This window comes from Camellia sinensis, chromosome 9 (genome assembly GCF_055761805.1).
Source record: "Camellia sinensis isolate YWXY chromosome 9, ASM5576180v1, whole genome shotgun sequence".
NCBI lineage: Eukaryota > Viridiplantae > Streptophyta > Magnoliopsida > Ericales > Theaceae > Camellia > Camellia sinensis.
In genome coordinates, this window is record NC_138969.1 from 87784403 (window position 1) to 87808054 (window position 23652).

The following is a 23652-nucleotide window of genomic DNA, read 5'->3' on the forward strand; positions in this document are numbered from 1 at the left end:
TAAACTACCCACCATTCGCATTCTTTTATGGCATGCTCTCCGTCACCATTGGCCTACCAAGCAACTAGATATCTCTAATGCTTTTCTTCATGGCATTCTTGAGAAAGAAGTCTACATGTTGTAGCCACCTGGGTTTGAGCATTCTTCTCAACCACAACAGGTTTGTAAGCTACACAAAGCTTTGTATGATCTTAAACAAGCACCAAGAGCATGGTACTCTACCTTTTCAACTTTTTTGGTCTCTCAAGGGTTCAAGAATAGCAAATGTGACTCTTCTCTTTTCATATATCAGCATGGTTCAGCCTTCATTGCTCTTCTTGTTTATATGGATGATATTCTATTCACTAGGAATAATGTTACACACATTCAACTTCGTATTACTAAAATGCATCACGTATTTTCTATGAAAGAGCTTGGAAATCTTTCATATTTTCTGGGTATATCTGTTGAAACCTCTGGCTCTACCTATGTGCTTTCTCAGAAAAAAGTATGCTTAGGATGTTCTTACTAAGGCTGGCATGGCGGATTGTAAGCCATGTGATTCACCTATATCTGTTAAGCCTGGTTTGCCTTACAATTCTGATGTTCCTTTTCACAATCCTTCTTTGTATAGAAGTATAGTTGGGGCATTGCACTACTTAACAATTACTAGGCCTATCCTATCTTATGAAGTCAATTAACTCTATCAGCATATGCATAATCTTACTATTGGCCATTTTGCTGGTGTAAAAAGGTTGCTTAGGTATCTTAAAGGAACTCTGTCTCAGGGCCTCACCTATACACCCAGTGTCTTTGCTCTTCAGGCCTATTCTGATTCCAATTGGGCTAGAGACTCTGTTGACAGGAAATCCATCTTTGGATACTGTGTATTTCTAGGCTCCAATCTTATTTCTTGGTTAGCCAAGAAGCAAGCCACTGTGTCTAGATCATCTACTGAAGTAAAGTATCGATCATTGGCTCATACTACTGCAGAACTTACTTGGATTGGCATGTTACTTCATGACCTCTATATTGTGCCTCCTACAATTCCTTTTCTCTGGTGTGATAATGTCTCTGCCAGAGCTTTAGCCTCTAATTCAGTCTTTCACTCTCGCTCAAAACATATTGAAGTGGATTGCCACTTTGTTCGTGACCAAGTTCTTGCTAAAAAGCTTGTATTGCACCATGTTCCCACTCTTCATCAGTTGGCGGATATTTTTACTAAACCATTGTCAATTTCTCGTTTCTCTTATCTTCAATCCAAATTGATGTCAGTTTCTCCTCCCATCAGTTTGAGGGAAAATGTTGAGGAATATAGTTTAGCCAGCCCAGGCTCAAGTAGTGCAGCTAGCTCTGCCAGCTTAGGTGGCTCTGGCTCAGATTGCAATTCAAGAAGTTCACCAGCTTAGGAGTTAGTTACATAGTTAAGAAGACAGTTAGTTTGTTAGAAGATATTTTGTTCTAGATGATTAGTTGAGCTCCTCATTACTTTGTATATAAATATAGCTGATGTATTCTCTAATGGTATGTTGAATAAGAAGAGTGTATTGCTTTCAGTTTTTCTTCACTTTTCAATAATAAAAATAGTACAAGTTGTGAAAAACTCTTTTTGGAAGAGTTTTATGGTTTTTTCGTAATTCCGTAATAAAAATGAAAAACTCTTTTTTGAAGAGTTTTATCGTTCTTATGCTTTGTTTTGTTGTATAGATACTGTTAGGTTTTTATTATTGGCAATCTCGTTTGATAAAACTCTTTTCAGTGTAATTTTATTCGATCTTTTATTTAAGTGAGGCTATGAGTATTTAGATGTGAATCCAACCCGAATTGTGCCTATGCAGAGGAGTTTGTGATCTTAATCCTATCATGTTTGCCACTTCGCTGACTATCTCTCTTTTCCCACTTTGCAGTCGAAGTTGTTTTTTTCGCTCGAGCGGCCATTTTTGCACTCAAGCAAAGATGACGACCTTTCAGAAGTTTCATTCGCCTGTAAAAGTACTGGGAGTTATTTTTTTCTGCTCGAGCGGCCATTCCTGCACTTGAGCGTAGACCTTGTTTAGTCACACACATTTTAGTCACTTCGCTCAAGCGGCCATTCTTGCGCTCAAGCAAAAATCGCTTGAGCAGAGATCGCGGATCTGTTTGCTATCAAAGCTGCGGTTCAGTCAGGTTTTCCAGATCTTCTTTTTGGGTATGAGGGTTTTCATCTGGAGCTTCTTTGCTTGTTTCCTTTGATATCTGTGAGAGTTTATATTACGAATTGAGTGGGTTATATCAAAGGGTTTGTTTGTTTTGTTTTATTTACAAAAGAGAGATTTGTTCTTCAGTGGATTCCATAGAATTTGGGCCTAAAGCTTTAGTGGATTCCGGAGTGACTTCAACATTGGCGTTACGGATTCAACGTTGGGCAAGATAATTCCCAAGTGAAGACGGTGGTAGAAGAGGCATATAGGGGTCGAGTTGGTTCGATTCGGGCGTGGATTCGCTAAGTAATTGAGAGTACACTTGTGTAATTTTTTTGTGTCTTCTTAATGGATTGTTTTATAGCTTTTGTCCGTAGTTTTTTTTATCATAATTGGAGGCGCTCCAATTGTGGCCTTTTCCACGTTAAATAATTGTGTTGATTTGTCTTTGATTGTTTGATTGGGATTGTTATTTACTAGTTAAAATTAATACATAATCACAAATCAATATCTCTGGGATTTTAGATTTTTCAGATACTATTCTATTCTTTGTTAGTCTTATTTTGTTTTATTTTAAAAACTTGGTTGAGATGTTTTTTAAGTTTTCTATGTTATTAGTTGTGTTTAGATCCATCCTTCAGTTTCATTTTTCCTTTTGTTGTTTGTATAAGTTTTTTTCATATGTGAGTAATTGAGTTTATTGCTAACTTCATTTTTCTTCTTATTTTCATGGCTGAAAGCAGGCTAGAAGCTTTCGATATGGAGTATGGTTACTTTAGTGTGAAAGGATTGTGTTTCCTATTCTGAGAGTTTGTGGTCACTAACTAGTCAATCCGGACTAAGGTTGGCACCTGGGAAACTTTTTCAAGTCGGGTTAGTTTATAACCGAATATAGATTTCGTTCTGAAATATTACCCGGTAGGATCTCAGTCATGGACCAATAGGTCGGTACTGGGTTGAGGTGTTTGCGGTTCGGTTATAATTGGGAAACCTCTAATTCACCAAATTGGTGGATAGATGTGAATTAATTTTTCAAATTTTGAATATAATACAACAACTTACAACATTTTTTTTTTTATAACAATCCAACTCAATATAACCAAAAGATTATCAAGTAAATTGTCAAATACTAATAATAAATACATATAAAAAAAACTATGTATTATCAAAATTATTTCATTACTTTTTTTTATATTCAAAGACTATTTAATTTGATTTTTTTTTAAATAAAAAAATTAAACCTTATATTTTCCACACAAAATACTAAATATTAACATTTTCCATTTGATAAAAGGATTTCAAAATTGAAAACAAATTAAAAACACAATAGAATATTTAAACACTTTTTCAATTGAAAACACAAACAACATATCTAAACAAATTAAAAATACAAAATCTTACAAATTAATAAGGGTGCTAGCAGTTTGGCGGTTAGGTTGTGGCTAAAGAAATATCAAATCCGTCATCCGTTCAAAACTAGGCGGATTGAAAAAATCAATTCGCAACCCTCCGCTCATCATCACGTATCCGTCCAAAATGCGGCGAATCAATTCGGTTCGGTCGGTTTGGGCGGATCGAAATATCCGCTGCTCACCCCTAGTGTGAAATGACCTTGGCTATGTTTTTACGATTATTTTTAGTATTATATTAGTTGTCTTTATATCTTGTCAGTATTTAAATTTAAAGAGAAAAAAATCTGTTGTAACTATTTTCTATTTTGTAAATTTATGCAAATTTGTATTTTAGCTTGTGCATTTTTGTGAGAACTTATGTAACTACTACAAAAACAGATAAAGATCACACTTTTTTTGTATTTAATCACACATTTTAAGTTTTATTAAAGTGTGATCTTTGGGAGTGTGATTAAAATAGGTCATTTTTAATCACACTTTTTAAGTGTGCTTAAAAACATTTAGATCACACCTTTTAATTGTGATTAAAAATATTTAGATCACATCTTTTAAATGTGATTAATAACATTTAGATCACACCTTTTAAATGTGATTAAAAATATTTAGATCACATATTTTAAGTGTGATTAAAAATATTTAGATCACATCTTTTAAGTGTGATTAATAACATTTAGACATCTTTTAAGTGTGATTAATAACTAATAAAATCTATGATAAAAAAAGGATTCGATATATTTGAAAATAATCAATATTATTTTTGTATGCACATTTGAAGAATGTAATACACACTATATACTATACTTTGAATCATAACCACATATTGAATGAAATAACGTCATATATTTCATAAATGAAAATTAAATGTTGAAAAGTATATACAAAGGAATTAAATAAAAAAAAATTTAACTGAGCTTACACATATTAAAAATGAAAAAACTTAAAAAACTAAGTTTTTTAATTCTTTGACCATATTTTGCATCTCTCCAAGAAATTTCTGACCTGAAAAATGAAAACACAAATTAATTTAGAAACCACATAAACATATGAATAAACTAACTATTTATAAAGACTATTCTAATCTTACAAAAGATACAATCGGACTTTTTCTCATCACACTGACTCTTCATCTCCTGCTTCAATAGAAAAAGAATAACCACCTTGATTGAATAATCAATTCTCATGGAAAAAATGGACCAAATATCTTAAAGATAGCTGAATATGAACTATCATTACAGGGCAACAATGATCAAGAGAAGGAACAGGGTTATGCAAACATTTTATCCGTGCCCTTAAATATAGGAAAACTCACGTGTTGAAAGATTTCAGCAGTTAACTCATCATCAGACATGACCATGCAGAAAAACAAATTAATAGCCAGAAGAGAGTTGTCATCTCCATTTAAAAATTGATAATTATTCCAAGACATGAACATGCAGAAAACAAATTGTTCCATTTCTAAATCACATATCCCTACAACAAATTAAGATCTTCAAAAAAATAAAAATAAATAAAAAATACTTCTACCACACTCTTCCAAGGAATTCTGCAAATTCTTTGAAATTTTAGAGTTTATCACAGATCAAAGGATAAAAAATTTAATCCTACATGACAAAATTTGTAGAACAGTGTAATTATATAAATCATTTTGTGTTTTATGATTTATAGCAAGGTTCAGAGTATGTAAATATATCCACATACCATAACAATATCTTGGGGATCCACCTGCCAAGAAAACAAATATTCAAATGTCATCCTATGAGCTATTGCAAATTGTGCAATCAACACCAAACGAAAAAATATATAAATATGAGAAACATGCAAGAGAAAAGATGGGATGCCCAACCTGCTTTCACATTGTTACTAGTGAAACCTCATTGTGTGAGATTAACATCAGACACTCAAATTTATGTGATAACAATAGGCTTCTCCCTTCCAGTGAAGTCCTTCAGCTTTAATACAGAATAATACCTCAAGCAGTGCCTTGGTTCAATTCATTTCCTATAGTGAGAATCGTCTACATTACTTGACGCAATTTTGCAGATTCTTTTACCTATAATAATGGGTATGATATTGAGGTACTGAAAATGATTTCTCACTAGTTCTAACTTCACAAACCCTAGAAAAAAGGAAGTACCTCTCTAGCAGCAGCATTAATTATGTTCAAGTTACATCTTAAGTCATTCACCTGAACAAGTTCAAAGCTATAATATAATCACAAACAGCTAGAAATAATAATAGCATTTGTTCTTAGATAATACACACAAAAAAAGGTCCCAGATCAATATACCTGACTGGAAAAAGTAATTCTGAACGCAAATACTCACAATTTGGACTCCACTCGCGCAACATTCATCAAGTCCAAGAAAAATTGAAATGTTCATCAAGCACAAAATTTGTTACCAATACCTATACAAGATTTTTGCATTTCCCTTCAATCCAACATCAACCCAAAACAAAAACCTGTTCACACTTTCCAAGCATATCGTTGGTCCCATTGTAGTTCTGAAAGAAAGAAAAATCAATAAGAAACAAATAAAATAGTTAAACATAATTTTAAACAATAAATGGATTGTCAGTGGGCAAATGTCCTCCTTAAGCCAGGCTAATAATAAAAGGCCCAGTTGCAAAAAGTTTTTGTTCAGACAACATTCAAGTTGGGCAATATGAAGAAGCATATATTTCACAAACCTGAATACCATCAAATATATTCCCCAAGATTCCAGGACCTAACTCCACCGACAGAGGCTGTAATATCAATGGACAAGATAAATGTTAGTGCATTTAATGTTTGATCTATAACTACTCAAAAGTTCTAACAATAATATTGTAAAAAACATAACAAGATTACCTTGTGTGTTCGTAAAACAAGATCATTGATGATCAACCCAGCTGTTTCTTCATACACGGAGAGAATATATAAACAACAAATTATTGTCAATATTAAGTTGTTTTAGTTCCACCATGTACAAGATGATAACTGTAGCTACAAGAAACTTGGTGAAAAGGGAGGAGAGTGACAGTAAGGAAGGAGACTCATTAAATCAAGAAAGATGATGATGTCCATTAAAGACCTACAAGGCTCAATTAAGGCCTAGGTTAAAAAGCTCTTAACAATATTTGTAGAATTTATGTACATATATATAAGCTATCATTAATAAGCATCAAGGGGATGCAACTTGTACACATAAGCCTCTAAAGACACAACAGAGTTTCATAGTTCGACTGTGTAATGAATGTATTGTGTTAATATTATATACACCCTAAGCCTCTAAAATCTTCTAGATGAACTGCTCATATACTCCTGCCCATTGTAGTCCAATCAAAGTCTATATAGCTTTACACTGTGATGGCTTCTACAAAATCCTTGAAAGGTTATATTCAAATGTGTAAGTGGCATGTGTAAGCTAGAGCAATAAAACAAAAGAGTGGTATCAACAAACCAGAATCACCAGAGATTTCATAAACACTAGTTATACTCGTTACAAAATTCACTTACACACATACATGTTACATATTAATAAAACAGTAAAATAGAAATTTGAGCTCATAAAGCACAAGATAAAAATTAAAATTAAAGATTAAAAAAAAAATGCCAATTACAATTCACACAAGGACAGTACAATTCACTCAATCTAACAAAAAGTGAACAGCACCATTAGCTAGTATACCAAATTACATTCATAATGCTACTCACTTCATCGAATCAACAATACTTGAGGCACTACTACCAAAATGATGAGAGATCAATAATAACCAAAGATCATAAGATATCCAATAAGCAATTACACAATCAACACAACAAAAAAATGCCTGATTTGACTCGGTTCTCTCCTAACTACTTGTTCACCAAAAATCGATACACAATTCTCTCTACATCTGACTCAGATGCACCTATTCAAATCAAAATCAAGACAAAAAATGCAGCTAGATCCAGAGATCTAATCAATAAACAAAAGCATCAAATTTCAACATCGATACAATATATCGTTGATTCTAAAATCAATCAACTCACAGTATTGCCGAGAGCAATGACATTAAAGAAAGTGGAAGGGCGGCGTGAGGACGATGAGTTTTCGTCGATATCTTCGTTGGCAAGCAAAGCAGATGCTTGGCGCATCGAATCGGCGAGCTGAGCCAATTCGTCGATCGTGTCCATTGACTCGATGAATCAAAGAACTCGATTGAAGAGAGAGAGAGAGAGAGATGATCAGATCGAAGGAGGAGAAGGGATCGAGATGAATGTAGAGAGAGAAAGAAACCCTAGGTTGATACAAGATGAAAATGATGATGGAGAGAGATCCACCGATAATATTTGTGTTGTTGAGTAAGTAAGTAGATAGTAATTTACAAAAAAAAACAAAAAACAAAAAAACAAAAAAAAAAACGAACGGTGAGATAAAGTTAATGTTAAAATTTATTAATTAAAAATAAGTTTTTTTTTTAATCAAATTAAGTCTACAAAAATAGTTCATATTTGTGTGCGTAGCTTTTTTAGTAATTGTTTAGGCCAGTTTTAAATTTTTTTTATAAAAATTATAAATATACCCAAATAAGTCTAAAGAGTTAAATGTATTTTAAATTTTTTTTAAAAAAATTGTGTTTTGGTGTTGGGGTTTTTTTTTAAAAAAAAAGAAATTGGGTATTGTATATTTTATATAAAAATCAAATTGGAATACTTTATACAATCACACCTATATATATTTTATATATATATAATCACACTTATTTAAAAAGTATAATTAAAAAGTAGTAATATATATATAATCAAACTTTAATTAGAAAATGTGATTAAAAAATATATAAATAATCACACTTTAATTAAAATGTGTGATTAAATATATATATATATATAATCACACTCATTTAAAAAGTGTGATTAAAAAGTAGTATTGTATATATAATCACACTTTAATTAGAAAGTGTGATTAAAAAATATATAAATAATCACACTTTAATTAGAATGTGTGATTAAAAATATATATATAATCACACTCATTTAAAAAGTGTGATTAAAAAGTAGTAGTATATATATAATTACACTTTAATTAGAATGTGTGATTAAAAAATATATAAATAATTACATTTTAATTAGAATGTGTGATTAAAATATATATATATATATATATATATACATAATCACACTTATTTAAAAAGTGTGATTAAAAAATAGTAGTGTATATATAATCACACTTTAATTAGAATATGTAATTAAAAATATATATATATAATCACACTTAATTGAAAAGTGACATAAAAAATAAATATTATCACTCAATCAAATTAAGTGTGATTGAAATATCAATTTAATTTTTTTTTTATCAAACTTCCAATAAAAGTGAGATTTTTTTTTTTTTTTTTTTTGTCAAAATGTGATCTTTAACTATGTTTGTAAATAACTAACCCGGTCTAGCCTAGTTGGCTACCATCCTAAAGGCTTAGTCTCAAAGGAAAGATCATGGGTTCCACTTTCTCTGAGTGAGAGTTGAATTTGATCCATTCTCTATAAGAGAGAGTTGAATTAGGAGGCAAGTATTTAATGCTTTGTAAGACTTGGTAGACTAACTCCTATAAGTGCTAATATAACAAACTAATAATTAACTTTCACCAACCTAAAAATAAAAGAAGTACGTGAAAACTAACCTAATAATAGAGCCTATTCCTTAAAATGAAGATCACCCATTGCCTTAACCAATCAAAAATATCAAAAAAGAATTCAACCACATGTTTTTCTGCCCTTACCTATAATACAACAATGTAAGTCTTGCTTATTTCTCCAAAACAATGTAAGTTTTACTCATTTCTCCATAAAATAAATAAATAAATAAATAAAATAAAATAAAATTAAATTAAATTAAATTAAAAAAAATTAAAAAAAAAAAGAAAAACAAAAAATAAAATAAAATAAAATAACATGTGGTCAACTAGGAAAGAAGACAGTTTTACTGAGACAACAACCACTTCAAGTCCTCCATGGAAGGCAGCTCAAACAACAATCTGTCGAAGTCCACAGTTCGCGAATCTTTTGACAAAATTGAAACACCGTCGCCTTTGCCTCCGCTGCCACTACAATTTTTTCTCTTTTGGGCTGCAAAAGAACTATCTTCCACCGATGCAACGGCAGAGTTCTTACCTGTAAGGCCCTGTACCACAGATTTGAAGCTCAATTGATCGGTTTCCACGTACTGGGTATTGATATAAACCACTTTCACAGGCGCATGAGTAGAAGAAACCGCCATGGAAGAAACTAACTTCACTGTTACAGTGATGATCTTTGCTTTCTTTAATAGATTGCTTGTGTTTGTTTGTGTGTGTATCTTCAATATATAATTTGTAATGGACTTGAATTTGAAGTGAGTGTGTGGTTTATATATATACGTGTGCTTGATTAAGGAAGACAAAAGGTGGGGTTTGGACAGCTAGGGGGATGGACCAGTTGACTGGTAATGAGGCAGTCTAGGAGGACCAAAAGTCTTCGAGTCAAAGCAGGCACGCAGTCTATGAATATTAAGCAAGCATTCTTATGACCAAAATTATGCAACTTGATTCTAAAATAAAATTCAAGTGGTTTGGTAACCCAATTTGAATTGTTCAAACGTTGGATATACAAAAATTGGCTCGAAGTTATGAAATATATATTGAAAGTCTAGATTCGAAGGAAGGCTTTTAAATTTGACATTCATTTCTTGTTAAAAAGATTTTTAGAACTTTTATAAAAAATAATAATAATAAAAATTGTATTTAAATAGGAACAACTCAAAATGATTCTACTTTAATAGACAGTTGTGCCTTGGAACATCACTTTTATTTGCATTGAACACACACTCGCTTCTATCTGCATAAAAAAATTATTATTTTGATTTGTTCTTACTTAAATATAATTTTTTTATTTTTCATGCACTGAATAAAATCAAAAAAGATTAGTATATCTTTTTAAAATTTATAAAAATTTGGTCAACTATATATATATGAAATTCAAATTTTCAAATTTGAACTTGCAGGAAGAAATTCGAGATAACTCAAATTCAAAACAAATACTCCATTAATTGAAGCCATAAACCCTTTCCAACTTTCTTTTCAAAAAAGAAAAAAGCCCTTCCAAGGTTTAAACCTAAATGTTTTTCTGCTTTTTTCTTTTTAATGTAAGGAAGCCAGAGGTTTTAAGTAAAGGTCAACGTGTCATGTTTGAGTCCTGTGATTTTGAGTTTGTATTAGAATTACTTTAACATTATACAAATTAGTTTATTATGTCATATTATGGTGGCATCACTACAAGAAAAAGCACTTTTGGCGATTAAATTTTTAGTCGCTAAAAGTCTGTTTTTAGTCGCCGAAAGTCGAGTTTTTACTTTCAGCGACTAATTTTTTTAATCGCCCGTTTTGTCGCGTATATATGGTCGCCGGAGGTATTGGCGACTAAAGTTTTTTTAGTCGGCAAAAAATAGCTCTTTAGCGACCAACGATTTAGTCGCCAATAGTGATTTACACTTTTTAAAATCACACATTTAGCGACTAATCTTTTAGTCGCCAATAGACCATGAATCGCCGACTAAACCGTTTAGTTGCCCAAAATAAACACTTTTGGCGACTAAAATTTTAGTCGCCAAAGGTGCTTCCTTGAAAAAAAAAAAAAAAACTAACTTTTTTGCTTTTTCTGTGATTCAAACCACCAACCTCTCCCACATTCAAAACCTTTAGCAACACACTCTCTCCACTATGCCACTACAACACCATATGAATATAGATGCAACATATATTATTTATATACTATATTGAGCCGTATTAATATCTAGCTATATATATATATATAAATAATTATTTTTATTCAATATAATTTATGTAAAAAAAAATTATTTACTAAAAAAAAAATTAGATCACTTTTGGCGACTAAATCTATTTTTTAGTCGCCAATTGTATAGTTTTGGCTACTAATTATATTTTAGTCGCTAAAAAAATTCATTCCCGCCGAAAAACCTCCACTTTTGGCGACTAAACTGAAATTTAGTCGCCAAAACCTCTACTTTGGGCGACTAAACTGCATTTTAGTCGGCAATTCTTGACTTTTAGCTACTAAATTTTTTTTAGTAGCCAAAAAGCTTCACTTTTGGCTACGAAATTGATTTTTGTCGATAAAACACGTATAATCGGCGACCAAACTATTTTTTAGTCGCCAAAACCTATACTTTTGGCTACTAAACATTTTTAGTCGCCAAAAACCTTCTCTTTTGGCTACTAAAATTTTTTTAGTCGCTAAAACCCCTACATTTGGCTACTAAACTGTTTTAGTCACCAAAAGTGTTCACTTTTGGGCAACTAATTCCATTTTAGTCGCCAATTCTACTACTTTCAGCGACGAAAAATCCATTTTTAGTCGCGAAATCTGCTTTTTCTTGTAGTGCATGTCATTTTTAATATGTGTTCAATTCTTGTTATATTCACTTGTCATGTGAATTTTTCTGTATTAAAAAATTAATTTTTTTTTATAAGTTAAATTTAAGGAAACTAATCTTTACTGAACCTTCGTTTAGGATGTGGGTTGGCTTTTTGGCTATTTTAACCTGAAGTTAAAAAATCTCGTTTGGGATGGGCTTTTGACTTTTTTGACTTTTGTGAGAGAAAAAATAAAATGATTATAGTTTGGATGTGACATTTTGACTTATCGACTTTTTAACATATTTTGTCTTTTGTGGCTAAAATAGCCTCAAAAAAAAAGTTCATGCCAAACATAGCCTAAATGAAATTATTCATATGAATATTTAATTTTAACTCAATTTTATTTTCCTAATTTACAAAACTATATCATAGTATTATTATTATTATTATTATATATATATATATTTTAGTATATTAACTCTAAAGTATTAGAAAAATACATTATCTTTAATTTGTTTGTTTTAAATCTATATTAGCCTTGAAATTTTTTTTACATACTTTTCAATAGATTGGATAAAATTAAATAAGGGATTCAAATATGTCATGGCACACCTCAGTATAAATAATATTAAAATATGGAAAAATTACTACATAGTCCTATGTAGGAGATCTATTTTCCTTATAGTCTCACTGTATTTTTGATAAACCAATAAGTCCACAGTTTTGTAAGTTTTGTACCTGGAGGTCCTATTTTCATATTCTTATTTTGGTAAATGACTATATTACCCCTTTGATTTGAGATATATATACATGGAAAATCAAATTTTAGATGTTATGTTGGTCATTTTTAATAATTTTTTTGGTCTTTCCTTTTTCCAGAATTTTTTTGTTGTTTTTTTTTTAACTTTTTCGCCTTTCAGCTTGGCTCTGTTTAGGTAAAGGATTCTTTTGCTTGCCATTGCTATTACTTGAGTAAATATTCTGGGGATGTGTATGCTTTGGAGTCTATTGATTTTGACTTTAACTAAGGAATTTTGGTTGAATTTGCTGATCATTATCAATAAATTTTCCTTTTGGCTATTTCAAAAAAAATGGAATGGTGGTTGAATATGACTTTATTTCACATATATATATTTTTTTCTATTGTTGCCTATGGTTGCTTTGTTTTTACTTTTGCTTTAGCTGGTTTTTTGGTTGGAACTTGGAATATCTTCAACCCCTCTTCGTTTTGATTTGTGCTCATAGATGAATGACAAATATTAATTACATAAGAATCAAAAAAAATTATAATAATGAATAATGATTTTTTTTTTTTTTTGCTTGCCAACATTAAAAGTTTTTTCAATGTTGTATAAATGATCCATCACTAACTTTCACAACTCTTTCTTGACAATATTAATGAAAACAGGTCTGGCATAATAAAAGACAGATAGTACTCATGTGCATATATATAACTTCCTGTTATTCTTTCATATTCTAAATTCTTGTTATTCTTTCTCTTCTCTCATCACCATCGTAACTCTGACTCCATCTGTCTTTAGTTAAAATATTGAATTAGTTGATGGGTCAAAGGATTTGGTGTAACGAGTTTACTTGTATGTCATTCCTACATACGGTATTTTTTGTAGATTTTTTTTTTTTTTTTTTGGATTTTTTCTAAATCTTGCAGTCAAGATCAAGCTAGCATCATTTATTTTTATTTTTATTTTTTTAGGTAATGTACATTATTTTCTTCGTTCATAATTTGTTTCTTACGTTTTGGGCATTTGTTTTTTTTTTTTTTGATCTGCAAAAATAAGAAACTTCAGTGATGACCAAGGAAATATTACATCAATAAAGAAGAAACAAAAAGATAAGTGCAATACGCATCATGACGAATCATATGCAATCACATCATCAAGTTGGCGAGACACCAACACAGAGTACCAGCCACACCCAAACTAATATCTAAACAACAACAGCCAAACCCAACATAGTATCTAAGCAGAACTAACAGAGCATCTAACCTTCAGCATCATCAAAAAAACAAAAGCAGGAAACCATCCAAAATGATACCAACACAGAGACCAACAGGTCATTACCCAAGCAAACCTAGAACTTCTTATAACTCCACCCCATACCCACCCCAACAAATACCAACACAGTTACCAATAGAGCAATCTGCCAAAGCAAATAAAACCAGCACCTTTATTGCACAAAAGCCCACCTGTCTCACTTGGAATATCAGATTTGTTGCCAATTAAACACCAAATCATGTACTGTGTAATTACAATTGGGGTGATGATACCTAACCCAAAGAGCAATTCACACCTTTACACGATCAGAGAACAAATCCAGTTATGGATGCACACCTGAAAACACAAATCATTCATACATTTCTAGATGGACCACAACAGAGTCAATGGAATAGATTTCCACACTGCTCCCTCGAGGTTCTTAAACTTAAAGCCAGCCCATCAGTCAAGAAAGCCCCCAATTGTTCCAGGAGCAACCCATTGTAATCGCCATCAATCCACCAAACTGGACCACACCTTCCAAATTGCCAGGCATAATCATAACACATGGTTAGTGTAGACCGCCCGGAACTCCACTCCGCGCGCGAGGGAGCGAATCGCTGTTCTTAGCTACTACAGTTCGGACTCATGTCACGGTTCTGAATCTAATCTCACAAAATGCAATGTAAGACTGATAAATCACCAAAGAGTCCAAATCTGGCAAATCGTTTTGGAAAATTGATTTTAATCAAAAAGTGCCAAACATAGACTGCTTTGCCAGATTTCAGAGTTGCCACCTAAATGTTTTGTTTTTGGAAAATTTAGGAAACCCTGACTCGTGCCTATGGCCACGTGTCCGTCATTACCAAAGCTTCCTCAGCTCGGGAACTTGGGTACGAAAGGGGAAGGTCATGCAATGAGCACCCCCTCTCGCCCGATCAAAGGATCGGCCTCTACTAACATGGTATGTTGTTTTTGAAAACACATGTGTTCTTATTCTGGTTTATTAATCTAGAATTACTATGTGATACGCACAGCATACAAGCATAGACTATATCACTCAAGTTGGAACAAAACATCTCATGTTTGTTTTTGAAAATGCTACTTGCAAGTAGGCTAAGTCGCGGATTTTGCCACCCTCAAGTGGGCTTAGAAAACATGATTTGCCACTCTCAAGTGGGCTTAAAACTCTTATTTTGATGAATTGTCCCAATTCAAGCAATGAAGCCTTTATCCACAGGCATTCATGCAGTTAAACACATAAGCAGTTAGCCTCATGGCAAGCATGCTATCATGGCAGTATGGAATCACACTCATGCAATATGCTAAAGCGTAAACACTCACAGTGTACTCCGAGCCAAAACAGAAGCTAGTTAGTAATCAATGCATGATCCTAGCTATGTCAGCAATGCATAATGCAACACATGCAAAAATACAACTAAAATAGGCTCGACTATCTAGAATGGCATATGAAATGCAACAATTAATACATGTATTCAAATTGGATTTGAAATACAATACAGTTTGTATGATGCGCCGAACCTGGTGCATGCAAGACAAATGAATGATGTACGCATGCGTAGCATAAGGATGCGAATTGAAAATGACCCTAATCTAACCATCAAAAGCTAGTAAATAAAATGGAGAAAGACGTGGGGTTGGAAGACATTCACACACACACACGCACACTTATTACAACAGTTGGCCCTCTCGACGGAGGGTCTGAATAATAAGCTAACTAGCTAATTAAACTAATTATTATAAAACAAAGCTAATTAACTAATTATTACAAAACAAGCTAATTAGCTAACTACACTAGCTAATTAAATACAAATGAATAGTTAATCGCCTTAACTACTGAAGTACAAAAACCAATGCATTAGCTTGCTTAAGCAAAGCAACTAAGTAAAGCAAATGGAAGGGGCCTCGGAGCGAGAAGTGCATGCATGCTCAGTCGCCTCGTTCGGAAATCCATCTCGATGCCCTAACTTGTCTCTGTTTGCAATTGTTCTCAGAACACTGCACAAAGCTCCAAATAGATTTTACTCCATCATGGGAACCTCCAGGAGCATTGCCGACCACTTATTGGGGTTGCCGACCACCTGTCGACCACTTACATTTGCTGAAGACCAGAAAAAGTGGTCGGCCAGCCACTTTTACTGGTCTGCCGACCAGAAAATTCTGCACACTTCCATTTTGCTGCAACAGAGAACAAAAAGGGGCATGGCAATGTATTTGCAAGATATGTGTGCACAACCATTTTCCCTATCATTTCATAATCTCAAGGGAGTGCGGTTCTTGACTCTTGGCCGCCAACCGAGCATCGCAATGCACGATGGCTACGAAGCCAAGATTGCACATTTCAATGTCAATGAATGCACAAAAGACAAATAAGAACCTTAACCTCTATCATGCATGATCAAGAGGGTCGGCGACCGAGAAATGAGACACGTTTCATCACTTCAAGTATAAAACGTCCCTCATTTCTCGTGTTTGGACTAACACCCTATCCAAACACATGCAATGCAACATGATCAACTTATCAAAGCTAAAGGCATGCAAACAATGCTAATGCAATATGAGCATGCAAACACAATGTAATGCAACATGATCAACTTATCTATGTTAATGGCATGCGAACAATGCTAATGCAACATGGTCAACCTAGCAATGCTAATGGCATGCAAACACAATGCAACATGAGCATGCAAACACAATGTAATGCCACAACAAGCAAACAACATGCTATATGGACTTAAACCAAATATGGACAGACCTCCATCATGTCCAAAACAATGGGCAAAATGCTAAAATGATGACATGAGATGCAAGACAATGCATGCACATGCATTGGCCCATTAACCACGCATAAGAGCACAACTCTTAAAAGTGCTCGAGGAGTGACAAATGTAAGAGTGTAGCCACACTATAAGTACTGAAATCATGTATGAAATGATGCCAAATCATCCAAACAACATAAGCATAGCATGCTAGGAGGCCTAAGGTATAAGGCCACCAAGAGGGACTACACAAGAGGCATGCAATGCATGGTACAAATGATTGAACCAACCAAGGACAAAGCTCAAATAGGTCAAAACAAGGACCAAAACATGCTGAGATGGCAGCTCAAAAGTCTAGGCATGCGTACATACGCATTGGTCCACAAACAAGGCAATAATGCACAACCCTTAATGGCACTCAAAGAGTGGAAGAAGTGAGAGCATGGCAATGCTATATACTCTGAAATAACATGGTAAATGATGCCAAATCATGTACATGTCACAAATGAAGCATGCTATGGTGCTTAAAACTCAAGGCTAGCAAGGCCAATTGCACTACAGCTATGCAATACATGAACCAAAAGGCCAAGACAACCCAAAATAGTCCTAGATCATGCCAAAATGATGCTAAACCATGCATGGAGCAAAGCCAAAACAAGCTAGCATGAAGGGCCAAAACATGGAGTCTGTAAGGCCAATAAGAAGGATTACACTACACCTACCAAAACCAAGCATGAGATGACTTCACCCACAAAAATCAGAGTTATTGCATGTCAAAATAACACCAAAAATGCACATATATGGCAGCCTAAAGGCTTAGGTAAGATGGCATACACAATGGCTCATTCTTAAAGCAAAAAGCACAACCTCTCCAAAGCATTGAAAGAGTGACATATGAGAGGGTATGACCACACTACAAGCACTAAAATCATATACCAAATGATGCTAAATCATGTGAATAGCCCAAGTAATGCATGCTAGTGGACTCAAAACACAAGGCAAATGAATAAGAATGCACTATGGTTATACAAAGCAAGGCATGCATGACCAAAACAACATAAATCAGACCTAGAGCATGCTAAAACATGGCCAAAATCTTGCTGGAGTGGAGCCAAAAACATGCTAGAATGATGGTCAAAAGCATGATGCATGTTCTGCTAGCATGCAAGATTGCATTACAAGTGTGTGAAGCATGCAAGGGACTATCAAACCAACCCTTAACAGAGCTATAACATGCTAAAATAACATCAAAAACTTGCTGAGATAGGACCAAAGTATGCTAGAATGATGAGCTATCAACACAAGCATGTAAGGCTAGTTTGCAAAATTTACACTACAAGTGTATAAAGCATGCAAGGGGTGACTCAACCAAGCTAAAACAGAGGTATGCCATGTCAAAATAATACCAAAAACAAGTTGAGAACAAGCCAACACATGCTAGAAAACCATGCTCAAACATGAGGCCAATAAGGCAAGCATCCAAGATACATGGAGAGGGGACGACCCCCTCCTATTTGGGACCTCAAAACACACTTTCCACTACTGAAATTCTTCTGAGTTTTAGTGGTGAGAAGGCCAAAAAGAGGTGGTCCCAATAGCTTAAAAGGATAGCACAAAAACAAAGCCAAACAAGGCACAAGAGGGGGCAGACCACCCCCAACATCAAAGAAGCCTTAAACAAACATGTTAAGCACTAAAAATCAGAACTTTTTATAGTAGAAAGTCAAGCCAAAATAAGCATGCAAATAGGTCCAAAAGCTTAATCAAATTAAAGCTTTAAAGGGCTAGTTGACTCGCCCTTGAAGAACAACTTCAAAGCTGCAACTCCAGCAGCTTTTCTGAGCTCAAACCAATCCAAAAACACTAAAACCAGCTTCTAGGTGACTCAGCTCCAAGAGTATGGTGTTTCACTATGTGTTTGTGTGCAAAAGTGTGAAGAAAAGGCACTTTCAAGCACAAATATGAAGAGAAGGAGCAAATATAGAGATAGAAGTGTATGTATAGCTTCTAAGCAAAAATCTAAACCTAAGGCAAGAGGGGGAAGGCTCCCTTTTATAGAAAACCAAGCATCAAGCTTGTTGAACAAGGTTGGAGTGTATGGAGGATGCTTTCTGTGCCCAACAGCTGGCACAGCTAGCATGGAAAATATCTACAGAAAGTGCAGGAAAGCTGCCGACCAGTTGAAGTGGTCAGCCAGCTACTTGCACTGGTCGATCGACCACTTTTTATGGTTTGCAAGAAGAGAAAGTGGTCGGCAAGGGGGGGAAGAGGGTCTGCACAGAGAGGGGAAGGCAGTGGCATTGCTGCAGACCACCTGTAGACCACCTAAGTGGTCGGTTGGATACTTTTCTGGTCGGCAAGCAAAATTCTGCTTTCCAGATCCAACTTCAAATAGGCATATCTCCTTCATCTGGACTCCTTTTCAGGTCATTCTTATGTCCAAATTGAAGCCCCAGAAGTAATCTTTCCAATGCTGGAAGCCTTGCATCAAAATTCCAACTGTGAAAAAAGTTATGCCCGTTTTGGTGAAGCCGCTCAGTTTTGATCCTACCCGGATTCATGTCGAACTTCTCCTCAACTAGTTTTCTTCTCTCCTCTCCTATTTTCTTCAACTCCAAACCCCTAAACAAGGGGTTTTGAAAGATTTTTCAGAAGAGTTCATCTCTCCTTCATTCATTTCCATTTTTTCCTTGCTCGGTTTACCGAAAAGTGTAGCATTTAACAAAATGCGAGCGTCGGAGCATCATAGAATCATTTTTCAAAAATATTTTGAAAAAGAGGATTTTAAGGTTTAAAAACCATTCAAAATAGGGTGTAAGGTTGGGATTTGACTCTCCTCCTGTTGAAGAAATCAAACCTTTGCACTGCACAACTTTCAACACCAAGTAAACCATCAGTAATACCCAAGTCTTAAGGGTGGTCAAAAATGGGGTGTCTATAGTTAGCGGACTCCACTTCGGAATTGCAAAATTTACACAGATTACGAACACTGCCACCTAGGACTCCAATTCTCTAGAGGTAAGCCACTGTCTTTACCCTACCTTTCCACGCTAACCACCCAAAAAATTGCATTTTCGAAGAAGCGAGATTATTCAATAACAAAGAGGGCACATTCGAGGAAACACCTCCCACATTCCTACTATAAAGAGACGCAACCAAAAATTCACCTGAGGGGGATGGTTTCCAACATAATCTATCTTCCTCAGCAGATAGATGAAAATTCTTTGCATCTAGCCTGGCACAAAGCCGACTCAACTCTTCTACCTCCCAAGCTTTGAGTATTTTGCGAAAATTAAAAACCCATTCCTCCGACCGACTTTTCCTTTCCACAATGGTACACAAAGACACTTCCTTTTCAACAAACAGTGAATAAAGTCTTGGGAACTCCAAACACAAACTGTGACTACCGAACCAAGTATCAACCCAGAATCGAATTCGATGCCCGTTCCTTGGGATTATCAAATAGTTTGCTAAATAAAAATTCCCCAGATCTGAATTATGTCTAGCCACTGCTAAGATCCCCCCCCAACACAGTGGACAATCTACATAACTCATCCACAAAAGGAAACCAGTTCCCACCCGCTGATGCGTACTTAGCATAGAAAACGATCTTCCACATTGCATCATCCTCCTTGCCAAATCTCCACCACCATTTTGCTAGCAAGCAATCATTGAATTCTCTAATATCCTTGATACCCAAGCCTCCATTAAGCCTGTTTTTCGTTACTTCTCCCCATTTGACCATGTGCAATTTTCGTTTTAGCTTCGCACCTCCCCATAAGAAGGCTTCTTGCACCCTATCTAGTATCTTTGCTACACCTTCTAGCATTTTAAATAAAGAAAGATAGTATACCGGTAAACTATTTAGCACTGCTTTAATCAAGGTAACTATATGTAGACCACCCCGGAACTCGGCTCCGCACGCGAGGGCGCGAATTGTAGTTCTAGCTACTACAGTTCAGACTCATGTCACCGTTCTGAATCTAATCTCACAAAGTACAATGTAAGACTGATAAATCACCAAAGAGTCCAAATCCGGCAAATCGTTTTGGAAAATTGATTTTAATCAAAAAGCGCCAAACATGGACTACTTTGCCAGATTTCAGAGTCGCCACCTAAATATTTTATCTTGAAAAATTTAGGAAACCCTGACTCGTGCCTAAGGCCACAAGTCCGTCATCACCAAAATTGCCTCAGCTCGGGAACTTGGGTACGAGAGGGGAAGGTCATGCAATGAGCAACCCCACTCGCCCAATTGAAGGATCGGCCTCTACTAACATGATATGTTGTTTTTGAAAACACATGTGTTCTTATTCCGGTTTATTAGACTAGCTTACTATGTGATGCGCACAGCATATAAGTATAGACTAAATCACTCAAGTTGGAACAAAGCATCTCATGTTTGTTTGTTTGAAAATGGTTTGAAAGTGCTACTCGCAAGTAGGCTAAGTCGCAGATTTTGCCACCCTCAAGTGGGCTTAGAACAACATGATTTTTTTGCCACTCCGCAAAGTGGGCTTAAAACACACATTTTGATGAATTGTTCCAATTCAAGTAATGAAGCCTTCATCCACAGGCATTCATGCAGTTAACCACTTAAGCAAGTAGCCTCATGGCAAGCATTCTAACATGGCAACATACACATCTCATGCAATATGCTAAAGCGTAAAAGCTTACCTAGTACTCCGAGCCAAAACAAAAGCTATCTTAGAAATCTATGCATGATCCTAACTATGTCAAGAATGCCTAATGCAACACATGCAAAATTGCAACTAAGATAGGCTCGGCTATTCTAAGATGTCATGTGAATGCAACTTGATAACATGTATTCAAATTGGTATTGAAATACAATGCCGTTTGTGTGATGCGCCGAACCCGGTGCATGCAAGACAGATGAATGAATGCAAACATGTGAAGCATAAGGATGCTAATTGAAAATGACCCTAAACTAACCATCGAAAGTGGTTAAATAAACGGGAGAAAGAAATGGGGTTGGAAGACACACACACGTACGCTTATTACAACAGTTGTGCCCTCTCGACGGAGGGTCCGAATGAATAAGCTAAGCTAATTAACTAATCTAATTAAACTAATTAGACTAATTATTACAAAATAAAAATTAATTAACTACTCCTAGTTAACTAATTATTACAAAACGAATCAATTAATTAAACGCATTAACTAATTAATTACAACACTTTCATAAATGAAATAACAGTTTATTCTAAGCTAACAAAAGCACTGAAATGGCCTCGTGACGAGGGATGCACGCATGCTCAGTCGGTTTTGCTCGAAAATCCACTACCGTGCCTCATGTTGCCTCTGTTTGCACACTTCTGGACTTCTGAAAATTGTGCCAACTTCCAAGGTACTTTTGACCCACCTTAGGAACATACTAAGGGGTGGTCGGCCAAGAGGAATGGCCATCAACCAGAGTTTATGATCATCGACATTTTGATAGCCGATCGGCAGACTTTGATGGCCGATCGACAGCTCTGGTGGCCGATCAGCCACTGCTTCCTGCAATTTCTCCTTATTGCTGCAACAAAGCACTAACAGAGGCATGGAAGTGTGTACAATCCACACTTCTTATCATGTCTAAAGCTCAAAGGAGTGTAGTGCTCGGCTCTCGAGCCATCAATCACGCATCTCAATGCATGATGGCCAAAGAGGCAAAGTTGCACAAATCAATGTTAATGAATGAACCCAAATACCACATAAGACTCGATGAACCTCCATCTTATCATGCATGATCAAAGGTGTCGGTGACCTAAGGAATGAGGCACGTTTCATCACTTTGAGCATGCAACGTCCCTCGTTCCTCTTGTTTGGATTGACATCCAATCCAAACACAATGCAATGCAACAAACATGCAAACATAATGCAACATGCAATATGCAAACAACATGAGTATGCAACAACATGCTAACAATATGCAAATGTGACAACATGCAAACAACATGAGCATACGACAACATGCAAACAATAATATCATGCAACAACATGCAAACAACAATGCAATGGCAAGGGCTATGTAATGCAACACTTAATGGACCAAACCAAACTCTAACAAGCCTCATGCATGCCAAGACAATGGCCAAAGTATGCTGAAAATAAGTCTGAAAGTATATACAAGCATGCATGCCAATTGGTTCACAAGCAAGGCATGAAGGCACCAACTCTCAAGCACATTGAAGGAGTGAAAAATATGAGAGTGTGGCAATGAAATAGGCTCTGAAATCACATTCCAAAGGATGTTAAATCATGCGCATATAACAAACAAAGCATGCTAGTAGGCTTAAAGCCTAAAGCTAGCCAAGGGCTTTACACCATGGCCATATCAAGCAAGCCCCAAAGGGCCAAGGTGACTCAAAACAGTCCCAAGGCAGGTCAAAATAGTGCCAAAAACATGCTTGAATATAGCCAACACAAGCTAGAATTAAAGGCATGAAGCATGGAGCATACTAGGCCAACAAAGGGGATTACACTACACCCACCAAAACCAAGCATGAGATGACATCACCAACTAAAATCAGAGTTATGGCATGTCAAAATAACACCAAAAATGCACTGATATGGCAGCCCAAAAGCTTAGGCAATAACGCATGCATATAGGCTCATACTTAAGGCACAAAGCACAAGCTTCCAAAAGCATTGAAAGAGTGACACATGTGAGTGTATGGCAATGCTATATGCTCTGAAATATCATGTTAAATAATGCCAAATCATGCACATGGCCCAAGCAATGCATGCTAGTGGACTCAAAACGCAAAGTTAATGAACAAGAATGCACAATGGCTATACAAAGCAAGGCATGCATGACCCAAAACACTTAAATCAAACCTAGAGCATGCTAAAACATGGCCAAAAGCTTGCTGGAGTGGAACCAAAAACATGCTAGAATGATGGTCAAAAGCATGATGCATGTTAGGCTAAT

General features: G+C 35.2%; 1 protein-coding gene and 1 pseudogene across 20 annotated transcripts; both read right to left on the bottom strand.

The window, feature by feature from the left end:
- Positions 1-4391: 4391 nt before the first annotated feature.
- LOC114273672 (uncharacterized) lies at positions 4392-7924 on the bottom strand. Of its 20 annotated transcripts, none has more exons than XM_082887241.1 (8): positions 7584-7893; positions 6260-6297; positions 5859-6073; positions 5706-5756; positions 5415-5539; positions 5270-5293; positions 4656-4701; positions 4392-4570 (listed from the first exon to the last, which is right to left on the bottom strand). In XM_082887241.1, exons 1-3 carry the CDS (start codon positions 7725-7727, stop codon positions 5968-5970), a joined length of 288 nt encoding a protein of 95 aa, XP_082743367.1. In that variant the 5' UTR covers positions 7728-7893; the 3' UTR covers positions 4392-4570; positions 4656-4701; positions 5270-5293; positions 5415-5539; positions 5706-5756; positions 5859-5967. The 20 variants fall into 20 exon arrangements, 17 of the variants coding, with proteins under 17 accessions (XP_082743367.1, XP_082743369.1, XP_082743365.1 ...); XM_082887243.1 differs by having other exon boundaries at positions 4656-4704; XM_082887239.1 differs by having other exon boundaries at positions 5415-5569.
- Positions 7925-9510: 1586 nt separating this feature from the next.
- Positions 9511-9807, bottom strand: LOC145799601 (VQ motif-containing protein 10 pseudogene; annotated as a pseudogene).
- Positions 9808-23652: the final 13845 nt, after the last annotated feature.